We start from the raw sequence: 12,485 nt of genomic DNA, 5'->3' as shown, positions 1-12,485 counted from the left end.
GGCCAATACCAGAATACGGAAAACTATACGGAACTCCAAAAGTAAAATGGCCCTATGGCTAACAGAGGGCAAATAGAGGCCAGAAATAGAGTATGAAGCCAATACGACCAAAGGACGAAATGTAATGCCCAAAAGACTAACGGTCTGTGACCAGAAAAACGGCTAGGAAAATGACTCCAAGATCGACTAAACAAAAGTCACAGACCAGGTCAAAAGGTGACCAAAATTCAAGGAAAAATCTAAAGAATCCTAGGGAATCTAGTACCAAAAAAATGTACAAAAATAGGAAAAATTACAAGTCAAAAATATAGGAAAAACTTACTGAAACATAAGCTCCAAAGCACTGTGTATGGATGGCTCCACAGGAAATACCAAAATTTATTCTCAAGTAAATCCAAAATGAAAATTCAATTCAATAACTCTAAATGTAACTTTAAAGTTTCTCCAACGAGAAGTGAAAATGGAGTTTCTACAAACTCCTCAAAACGTCTACACGTTCTCATAACAATTTCTAGATTTAATTCAAAAGCAAAAAAGGGCGATAAAAATAGAGAAAATTGTGCATTGGAGCATTAAAAACTAATTAAATTAAACATTAAAACGCGATATCATACGCTAATTCCCAAATGGGAATATAGCTACCAAAACAACATACGTCATAATATGACAAGTCTCTTGAGGCCAATGTTATCATGGCCGCAACAGTTTTTATGCTTTCATGAGTTGAATTGGATCATGTTTTTTGTACGATTGTCTGGATTTGATGTTTCGTTTACATACTCTTGGTGTGAGAGATACAATCTCTTATCTTGATGGTCTTGGAAAAACAGGACATTTTGTTGTCAACTTTCACAACAAGCTAACTTCAAATTTTGCCTGTATATTTACCTCCTAAAGTGATTGTGGATAAATCTGACCATGTTATACCTGGAAAAAAAGTTTGAACTCACTTTTATGGTATGCACCACCCAATGCGCAATGGTCAGATGGCGATGGTTGGTGATGAACTATGATTTAGCTAGCTTTGAGCTAAAAATTTAAACATGGAGCAAAATTGACTGGTTAATGATTGAATTTCCCTTGGTGTTTTTATCTAAAACAATGAATTAACTGGTTAGTGACAGTTAGTGAAAACTCTCTTAGTGGGGGGAATTCTGTTGCGGTTCACAGAACTGTAATTTCAAACTTTTTAAGCTGATATATATAACCGGAACACCTTGGTCAATATGAAGAATGTTAACTCTTAAAATTTTGATTGTATTGAATATGGAATTAAACAATTGGAATCATTGTCTTGAACTTGGTACTTGGAGATTTTCTTCCCCATGCATTTATAATGTGGAAAACTTTGGTCGTGGAGATTTTTTCCCACGTGCGTTTTAAACGTGGAAACTTTTGTGAATTTGGAGATTTTCTCCCCCGTGCATTTAAAACGTGGAAAACTTTGGTTGTGAATTTGTAGATTGTTTTCCACATGCGTTTAAAGGCAAAAGGTTGAAACTTTTGTTATAAATTTGGAGATTTCTTACATGTGCAATTAAACGATGGAAAACTTTTGTTATGAATTTATTTTCTTCAATGCGCGTTGAAAACGTGGAAAACTTTATAAATTTGGAGATTTCTTACACGTGCATTTAAAAGATGGAAAACATTTGTTATGAATATATATTTTCTTCAATGTGCCCTAAAACTTGACATTTTCTTCCACATATGCATTTAAAAAATGAAGAAAACTTTAGTGTCAATTGACAATTTTTTCAAGTGATTTCCTGGCCTGGCATGACAACTTTTTTCCTTTTTGTCATTCTTTCATTTCAGATATTTCCCCTTTTTGGCTACCTTAAAGGAAGAAATTTTGGCGGGAACTTAATTTTGTGGATTTGGCGGATTTGTTCGAAATCCACCAAATTAAGTTCCCGCCAAATTTAATTTATTCCGTCATCCGCCAAAATAAATTCCCGCCAAATTTAAATTGTTCTATTTATTCCCCCAAATGTGTGTTATTTCAGGCTTTAAAACGGGTTTTCCTTTTTTAATAGCGTTTTTCGGACAAAATGTCCTTCATCTGCAAAATTAAATTCCCGCCAAATATAATTTTTCAAGTTAACCGCCAAATTAAATTCCATCTGAAAAAACTTTTTCGGCCTATCCCAAGGCCTTTTGATGTGTTCAATAACACAACACTCTACTCAGCGGGTGCGACGCCGGGTGACGGCTAGTATAATACTAATATCCAACTAAAGTCCACCTACTCTCGGGTACCTAATAGCCGGGGGGATTGGAATAAGCGGGGGGGTTGGAAAAAATCTCAAAACATTTTGAAATAAAAATGTCCTGGGCGGCAAATTTTTTAAAAGGAGGCTAATACAGCAGAATTGGGACAAAAAAGGGAACTTTCAAAAACATTTTCCCAAAAATTAATAGGCAGGGGGGGATGGAATAAGAATGTCCTGGGTGGAAAATCTTCGAAAAATTAATTAGCGGGGGGGAGGGGCTATTATAGGTACCCGAGAGTAACGAAAATTAAAGGTTGTCTAGCCAATTTGGTTTCTGCATTGTTATTCTCAGTCGAGTTCAGCTTGGATATACTCCGTAATCCGTAGGTTTGAACCTTAGTCATCTTAGGAATAATCCTGCAAATACTAGCAATTACATAAACGAATTTTGAAATTCTTGGGGACTTGTGTTGCTTGATGTTATCTGAGATAAAGCACTTTGAAATCTTTTGAGGACATCAATAATTATTTTATCATTTGTAAAGGAAATATTTATCCGCATCTTTGCGGCTCTTGTTTACAGTTGATTAGATTGACACATGCGCGATAAAATTTATATTATTGGTCTTCAGAGGTTGAAATATTCTCAACCTCTGATACCCAAAGGTATGCAACCCCAGTTTGCAGAGTGTGGCACGTTTTATCGAGATCTCCAGTGCACAACTCGGAAAAAGTCGAGTGCAGGTGCAAAATTTGAGGTTTTCAGGTGCAAGAGCAGTCGGGTTTTTAACCCCAAGTGCGCTGAGTTTTGCTATTTTCTCCTCAAGTGCAGCTAATTTTAGCATTTTTGGCCTTTTTGGGCCAATTTCGAGGTATAGGTGCACCTTGTCCGGACCAAAATTTATCAGGTGCGCTCTTCCAGTGCAGAACTTAGTAATTCCTTAATAATTTTCCTCGAGCGTAGCCTTGCAATACTCTGCAAACTGGTTGCAACCCAGAGTGTATCGTTATTTATAAGAAGAACATTTATAAGAACATAAGCCTTCGATATGGCCAAAAATGTTAAGAACATGTAAGAACATTTTAGGGCTTGTGGACTCTAAAACACCCAATTTCTATGGTTGCACAAAAAAACTCACAAAATGGCAAAATTAAGAACATTTTTGGCTCAAATCTCAAACAGTTTAAGAACAGATCCGGAGGCTTCGAAAATATTGGATCTTCTTAATGTTTATGCTCTAATAACAAGGGTATTTAAAGGTTTTGTCTTTAAATAAGAGTGATATCGTTTGCTTACTCATCAACTTTAATTCACAAGCTTTTTCACATTGGATTGACACGTATGTGGAGCAAGATTGGTCAGAAAGAGGAAAAGAAAAATTTTTTTTTGCTTATATCAGCATAATGATAAAACCTTTAAGTAACAACAGGAAATCTTCTGTGTTTTCATTAATTTTTCTGCATGAAATAACATAGGCTGCACACATCCCCTCTGATAAGTTTTGATATATATCAAAAATAATTTGGGGATGCATGCAGCCTAGAAAGAGGCCCCCCCCAGCGGACCCAAATTTCACGCATTCACGCAAAAATTTTTCGCAATTCACGCATCCACGCAAGTTTTTCTCGAAATTCACGCAAACCAAATTTTTTGGGGAATCGGGGAAATTTTCGGAAAAATCGGGGAAAATGTCAAAAAATAGAGGTCTTGCACATTTCGCTAAGTTACGTAATTTACGTAATTTCCGCCATTATGGAGTAAAACGTTCGATTTGCATAAAAAAGTATGACTGTACTGGAGATATTATTCGACCGGATCTGGTCATGCACTTGAGGAAAACTTAACTCAGTAGTGATTTTTTCCTGTAGACCTGACTATAAAACACCGTGCTTGATAGCGTCATAAGAAGCCCCCACAAATGGAAAGCGTTACGTAATTTTTCAACTTTAATCACATGCCATCACGCAAAATATTTGATTCTTCTAACTAACGATCGTTTAGAAAAGGTGAAGCTTCTGCAGTTAACGGATCGCGATAGTAAGTGAAAAGATATGCGCCGCAGGCGAATTTTTGTACAAAAAATAGCTTAAACATTATCAAAAATAGGTCAAACAAACTCGAGTATGACACCATGATGCTTAGCTCAGGGGTAAGGAGGCACAACCATGGTTTACGCAGAGAGGAAATTTTTGCATTTCTGTCACTCGCGTTTGGCTAAAAATGCTCTCTTTAACACCATTGAAAAAGAATGTAGTCTAAATTCGTTAGAGGCAAGGTACGATCGCTTGATAGCTTGTAAAATGAGGTAAAAGAATGAACATTTGTTGCGAGCGAAGCGATCAAAAAAATTTCAAAAGAAAGGTTTTAATCAGAGCTCGCGAATTAATTTCCTAACGTGGAGGGGCCGAAAACATAGTGACTAAGGAGGCGCAACCATGTTTTGCGCCGACAGGAGAAAATTTCTATTTTAACCCTCTGATGTGCTTAAATACGACTCCATTTCAGACTAATTTTGCCAAGAAATCAGGTTATCGAAAGTCTACATCATGGGTAAAAATTTCTTTAAAATAAGTTTCTTTTTATTTGCAAAAACGTAGTGAAGTCATGACCGCCTCCTGCCCCCAGTGGCTTTGGCCCTGGCTGGCCCTGGCCCTGGATCACTCGTCATGCATAACCATGGTTTCAAGGGGGCAAATTAGAGTTATTTAAGATTCGAGGGCCAATACATGTTTGGCCCGAGCGAAAAAATCTGGAAATTTAAGGTGTCTAGATTGCAAGAAAGCGCCTCTAAATCATGAATCGTTTTATAAAATAGAGAATTAGAAAGTTGCTGATTTTTTTGTGCACTTTCACCTGCCATCCTTTGAATTTGGGATAGGTGCGCACCTTGGGGTTTTCTACAAACTGTAAAAAGGAAAAATTCACGCGTTCACGCAAAAAACAGGGCAGATTCACGCATTCACACAATAGAAATATGGATTTTCACGTTCACGCACGTTTTTTCAATTCACGCATTCACGCAATTTTTTTTCGATTTTCACGCATTCACGCAACCAAAATAGCCCATTCACGCATTCACGCAAACCGCTGGGGGGGGGGGCCCTAGAAATGACATTGGAAGATTTAAAGACCTACTTCCTCTCTCTACCGTGCTTTGTTTACAAATTGGAATCAATGCTGAATGTATGTTCTATGCGTAAAAAATGAAAAACATCTAAAATTTAAATATTTCCTGAAATGAAGAACAGTGGACGATTGTGTTTACAGTATAGAACATAGAACATACTAAACGCAGGATGGGAAGTCGTTGCAATGCTTTTTGACGTCAATTTAAATTAAAAGTAGAAACCTAACGATTTGTTGACAACAGTTGGGTGGCTGTTGAACGTTTTTGCCACGGAAAGTCATGTGACATCTTTTTCAACCAATAAGATTTAATAATTTCGAGGGTAAAACAAACACTATGGTTTAACTCACTAAAAGATTATGTTTACTGAAAACACATAATTAATCTTTAAAGTAAGTGTTCTGTTGTACCCCAGTTCTGTCGTCATGTCGGCGAAGAATTATCTTGCTGACTTTGGTCTGGCACATAACTGGCACATAGCTCTTCAGTTGACTCTCGCTTATTCAAACTTCTATTGATCGAATCTTTTTATTATTCAACGTTCCCGTCAAAGAACGTCCCCTCTTTACATACATACTTTCTATAAATTAGTTCTCTCTTTATTTCGAACAGATAACATTACCCGGGCATTACCCGTTCGATCTCGAATTAGAGAGAGTCAATTGTAGCTTCCCAGCTGGTACACAACGTTTTTTTCGAAGTTTATATAACGTTCACAACGTCCATTCAACGTTAGGTGAACGTTGAAACAACGTTGTGTGCCAGCTGGGTTCTACCAATTCGTTCTTTTCAATTTAGAATCGTTCTATCAATAAATAAATAGCAATAAAATTTTCAAAGATGACACCAAAACAACCAAACGCAGAAAGTAGCGATCACTCAACAGAAGACAGTAAAACTCTCATGTTGGGTAGTGAAGACAAAGAGGGGGCTCAAGATGTAGAATCCAAAAGCAATCAATCCAAATACAAGTGGTATCATATCAATCAAAATGCAACCCCATCTAAATGTGCTTATTTCTTTGAATGTGCTCGTAGGATTGGCTATCAACCGAATCTAGTGATGTTTTTGACTAGTATTGGTTTGAATAAAGCTGAAGCTGGATTCATTGTGGGTCTAAGGTATGTTTTTGGTTATTTGTTTATCAGCTAGGATAGAACGACACTTGGGGGGGGGGGGTTCACTTTTACGGTATGACGGTATTGGGCCTTTTTACCCCCGGTAAATCGGTATTACGAGAAAAAAACGACGGGATTACGGTATTTCATTTTCTACCGGTATCGGTAAATTGCCTGTTTTTTTGTCGGTATTTCGATATTTTTATCAATAAAAAACGGTATTTCGGTATTAACCTTTTAGTTTCTTCATGAGTTTCATGCAGAAAAGTCTATTCCGCTATTTTAACCAGTAAAATTTTCTTGCTCCCTTCGCTCGCACAATCTTGGATGTCCTATTGACTTATTGTCATGGTAAGGTTATTCAAAATAAGCAAAACTTTACGATATCTAAACAAATATTTTCGTTTTTTTTCTGCGGGCGCATTTTTTTAATGACAACTTTTGTAATGCAAATACTGCATCCAACGAATGAGTCTAGATAAAATTTTCTCCGTCAGCACTAAATGATATGGTCGTCTATCCGTATTCACTTATATTGCTACTACAATACAATACACTGATACTGCAGAGACAGTAAAGGCGGTATTTACTCCTTCAATAATTAGTAAAAGTAGGTAGTTCTAAAAATATCTTGTGCAGCATCGAACGATTAAAAAATAGTTAACATCATGATGCATATTTTTGCCAACAAATGGTCAGTGTTAAATAAAATCAAAAATTGTGTGACCAAACAAGGCATACTTGGCTAACAATAGCGTATTAGGGCCGTTTTTCAATAACAAAGGAGAGCGAAAATTGTCGAAAAATTTTCGCGCTCGCTTCGCTCGCGTTCTTATTTCCTTTTTAGTTTCTTTCCTCCGATAGGGGGGTTAAACTTTAGAATTCGCCTCCTCTAGTTGCACCACAGCGGCACCTCTATGAAGCCTGTGTTGAAGTCTACGGCTTCTCAGACCATGATTGGCCCAAACCTCGATTTTAAATTAATTTTTAATATAAAAGACATCTTACGGGTCTGCGAGGAAGAAATTATTGGGGGAAAGGCTTAATTTTGCATTTGCCTCCCGTAACAAGCAAGTAATTTTGGCGCGGCAGACCTAAAATATTGCTTTATGAAAGCTCAAATAGCTGTAAAAGAGGCCTTAAAAAGTCGACGATATCGAGAATAAGGTCACAAAAGTAGCAAAAAACTTTATATATTGGTGAAAATGTTTGGTATAAGAATAGGTCAATCTGTTTAAAAGAGACCATAATGCATAAAAAGGTTACTCGGGTAAATTAATGCGTGTCCAAATTTTCGTTAATCTTTCGGAGGCAATTCCACCCCTCCTAGCATTATAAATTATACCTTTAAAGAAGCGCATTACGATGTAGAACATGAAAATCGGTGTTACTTAAATTTAGATTTTGCCAATTTTGCGAAAAACCGCAAAAACCAAAAAATGCTGACGTCAGCAAAACTTGTTCTTTAAATAACTCCAGTTTAGCCCAATAAGGTCACAATCGTTTAACCAAAGATGTAAAAGCAAAATTGGTGCGTGAACGTGAAAATGGTTTTTTTTGCGCGTGAATACGTGAATTGGTAAAAATTTGTGCGTGAATACCTGAATTGAGGGTTGACTGGGGGGCCTCATAAAGTACAAGACTTGTTTGTACAGTTTCTAATTTGTTACTATACAATAGATTTGATAACTGAAAATTCATTATTTTCGAAAAAAAAACTTAAATATTATATCGGTATCGGTATTAGGCTTCCTTCACCGACGGTATTACGGTATTTGACCCAAAATTTTGTCGGTATGACGGTATTTAAGACCCCTGAAACCCCCCCCACACTTAACCTACTTTGTTTACTTGTATTTGGGCTACAAGGGGAAACATGTTAGGTCAAGTGATTCACCCCTGTCTCGCTACCCTTAAAAGGCATATTATCTTCCCGGTTACAGGTTGTCCTTTTGATTTAGGAGCTAAGCTTTCCTTGAATCTCTTCATGACAATGAACTTTTATTTTCTAGTTTTTGCTTCTCTGAAATGGAACAGAGGCTTGCGTATAAAATTCAACAATTACTCTTTACACTTTCACATTTATCATAGGATGATTGGTATGATTTTAGGAGGACCATTTTGGGGATTGATCGCTGATAAATGGCATTGTCACCGTATTGTGATTCTCTTGATGTGCATCACATCTCTATTGACCATCTCCACTCAACCTTTTGTTGGACTGCATTTTGGAAACCCTGAAACCAACAAATGTCCTTACGTTGAAGACACTGCTTTAAGTAGTATGAACGTGTCCTATGGTGCTGTGAATGAGACTGGATATGTATATAACAGGACTGTGGCGACAGCCTTACCGAAGTCAAATGAAGATAATGAAAACATAGAATCAAACAGATTTGGGACATTCTATTTCGTTATGGTTCTCATCAACATTGGTGTGTCTTTTGCAGAAGGAAGCGCTTTAGCGTTCGTCGATACTGGCACTTTGCGACGTAGTCAACTGGCACCTGGAGATCGGCCCTTGACGTACGGTCGCCAACGCATGTTTGCAGCCCTTGGAGCTGCGTTTGGGATCTTTTCCACCAATTTAGCTGTTGATTTCTTTCCAACTGCAAATATCACATGCTACGCTGGCATATTTGGCGTTTATGTTTTCTTTACTCTCTGCTATGGTGCATCGTCGATTACGCTTTTCAGAGGTGTTTCTTTCAAAAGTAACCACGAGGAGGAAAATAAAGAAGAAGATGAACAGACCTTGCAACAGAAAGAGAATGGAGAAGAAGGAACAACAAACAAAACGAAAAAGAATTTACGTAAAACTCTTATCAAAACATTGTTCCAGTATGATGTTATCTTTTTCTACTTGACCACGTTTGTGAGTGGACTTGAATATTCACAATTCACCAGCTTCTTGTACCCATACCTCCGTGAAATGGACGCGCCATCCATCCTCTTAACCTTATCAGTGGTAATTTCTAATCTTGCGTCGGTAGTTGGTTTCGCGTTTTGTCAAGATATCATTCACAAACTCGGTGGTACATACAGATCCTTTGCTTTTGTGTTTTTAATGTATTTTGTACGCTACTTTGGTATTGGATTCATCCAAAACCCATGGGTAGTCCTCATTTTCCAACCTTTACATGCTGTCTCAGCTACCTTGTTTATTGCTACTGGACTTACACATCTAAAAGCTACAAGCCCTCTACCAGTAATAACCACTTTGATTTCTTTGTTTAACACAACTCATTATGGATTAGGAACAATTATAGGTTCAAGTATCAGTGGAATCATTTATGAGAAATATGGTGGACGAACATTATTTAAAAGTACATCAATGTTAGCTTTAGTTTGGTTATTGGTGTTGATTGTTTATATCGTGTTGGTGGTGAGAAAAAGAGAACGAAAAGAGAAAGAAAGAACTGGAAAAACTAACGGTTTATTGTTGATGGAACCTGTTCAAGATAAAAACATTAAGGAGGAAAAAGCGTAACTTTTTTTAACACATTTATGCTGCTGGTATTATTCAGATATATAAAGTAAAAATTTGGAGATTTCATATTTCACAGAAAAGTGCTACCAAGGGGTATTTTGGGTTCCATATCATCCAAAAGACCTCTTTCTCCCTTTGACTTGAAATCTGACAACCTTCTTAACCTAAGGTTGAACTACCACTGGTGTAAAAATGAACGTTGTAGCATAAGTAGAAAAAAGCTCAATTTATGCAATCGCAAATTTAACCGCTAAAAATCGCAAATTTTTCAACAAAAAATACATTCAAATATAGCGCTTTTGAGTCTCTAAAATAAGCAAAGTTTTTGCAATTATATTTGACTATCAAAAGTAACAGGCATTCTTGTTTCCACTGTCAATTATATCTGGATAGATTTTAGTATAGTTTTCTTGAAAGTTTTTAGTAGACATTTATACTTTTAGATTTTTATAATCAATTAATATTCATCATATATTCAAGAAAATATTCAATTTACCATGAAAAACGTACAAGATTTTTTATTTTGATTAAATTAAACTCTTAAATCTTATTTTTCTTTTCCGGCCAAGTGGTAAAGTTCCAAACTTGGCGAGATTATATCAAAGAGACAAAGATGTGATTTAATTTTTCTGCTGTGTTTTCTTTAGAATACAAGTTTTTTTGTAAGAACAAACTATATAAGAACATAAGACTTCGATGGCCAAAAATTTTAAGAACATGTTAATAAGAGCATGTTATGGCTTTGCGGACCCTAAAACACCCAATTTCTCAGGTAAATGGACCAAATATGCTGAAAATAACAACTTTAAGAACATTTTTAGGCTAAAAACTCAAAAGTTAACCCTATTCGGCCTAGGGGGGGGGGCCGTTTCTGTTCGGAGGTCAAATTATTGGTAATAGCTCCTGAAGTAATAGAGCATGAAATTTTCTGTAAATTCCTAACTTTTATTTAGCTTCAAAATAAAAAAAAATTTGACACCTAGAAATTTTCAGCATGATGACATTTCTGACAGTAAGGTGTCACAAAAATTGACACTTTTCCCAATACAAATTTATTTTTAATGTCAAATTAAAAATAAAAACCGTAATTTATTGAATGTTTAGGATAAAATAAGCATTTTAAACTCAGGCAACTTTTTTCTAAAGCCTTTGTTAGAATACAGTAGCTATTTATAAGAACAAAGGAAATTTTCTGTTTTTGCTCACTTTGGGCATGATGAGTGACGTCATCAAAAAAATTTTTTGTCAAAGGTTACCTTATGTGACAAGGATCTTGTGTGCCAAATTTCATCCAAAAATACCCACTAGATCAAAAGTTAAGGGGTGGTACAGAAAAAGCTCCCCCCCCCCACTAGTTCTAAACCGCCCCCATGAACATTTTGAATATTCTTGTAATAGTGGCCAAGAGAGATCATAGAAAGAACAAAGAGCCACTTTATAAAAACCTATCGAATCTCCCTTCTGTAGGATTTTTTCTGCCAATCGGGGTAAAAATAACAGACTAAAACTCGATGGGAATTGATATTATATTGTTATTGCTGAGAATTTGAATTCTTTTTTTTTTTCAAGTCAGAAAATTCAGTGGGGATGGGAAGAATAGCGCAATATTTTGCAGTTAGGATTTGTTTACCTGGTAATTGTTAGCAGGGATAAAAATCGGAGTCTAATTTTCAATTGGGGACGATATTTTGGGAGGGGTCCCACCAGAAGGGGGAGTAATAAAAGAAAGAGGTAAATCTTTTACTAACATTTAACAATAAAATTATTTATTTACATTTAATATTCAAAATGGGCTAAAGGGGTTGACTCTAAAAGTAGTGTTGGTAATTGACTGTTGTGATTCCTTAAAGTTTCCCTGTCCGCTTACTATCTTTTGAGAGGTGTTACTTTAACTTTTGTGATGAAAACACTTCCTTTTTACAGTTAGTCACACTAGGAAATCTAGCTTTCAGAAAAAACAACATTAGTCATCTACAGGATGTATTTGCAATAACAAGGATGAGAGTTACCTGAATCAAGTTCGCAAGACAATTAATTAAAACTTGAAAGTTTGAAACAAAATAAAACGTGCAGCAGCCAAAATCAACCAACCAAAATTTGTCGTTCAATTCCCGAGACAGCGCTTCGATTTTTAAGGCCTGGTTTATACGCTAAAGTAAAAATAATCCCGCATATGTAAATGGGTCATTATTTGAGGTCCGGCAAAATTTCCGGGAAACCGCCTATCCGGTGGTGCGCGGATCTAGGTGGGTTCCGCCCCCCCGTAGATCTTTTTCTTGGGAAGTTGATCTTCAAATTAGTTTTCGAGGTTGGCTTGGCTCAAATTTTTTCATCTATGGCTCAAATTTAAGGCAATTTCTCAAAGTTTTTGAAAATGTTAATTTCATTAAAAAGCGCCGGGTTATTTTTTCATGAATCCCTTTAGAAGTTTTGCGCCGCATTTTTTTGCTTGAGAGTCAAGTAAACAATATAGCGCTTTCGCAGCATTAATCTTTGATACGCATTTTGGCGGGACGCTAGTGTGACTAACTGT

General features: G+C 36.3%; 1 protein-coding gene across 1 annotated transcript; it reads left to right on the top strand.

The window, feature by feature from the left end:
- Window positions 1–6,184: 6,184 nt before the first annotated feature.
- On the top strand, window positions 6,185–9,952 carry LOC136805005 (major facilitator superfamily domain-containing protein 6-A-like). Its single transcript, XM_067061536.1, has 2 exons — window positions 6,185–6,465; window positions 8,554–9,952. The coding sequence occupies exons 1-2, from the start codon at window positions 6,185–6,187 to the stop codon at window positions 9,950–9,952; spliced, it is 1,680 nt and encodes a 559-aa protein (XP_066917637.1).
- The last annotated feature ends 2,533 nt before the right edge of the window (window positions 9,953–12,485 follow it).

The sequence above is a fragment of the Clytia hemisphaerica genome, unplaced genomic scaffold (assembly GCF_902728285.1).
Source record: "Clytia hemisphaerica strain Z4C2 unplaced genomic scaffold, Clytia hemisphaerica genome assembly, whole genome shotgun sequence".
Classification (NCBI taxonomy): Eukaryota; Metazoa; Cnidaria; class Hydrozoa; order Leptothecata; family Clytiidae; genus Clytia; species Clytia hemisphaerica.
The sequence above is the reverse complement of the archived record's forward strand: the minus strand, read 5'-3'. Positions and strand labels throughout refer to the sequence as shown.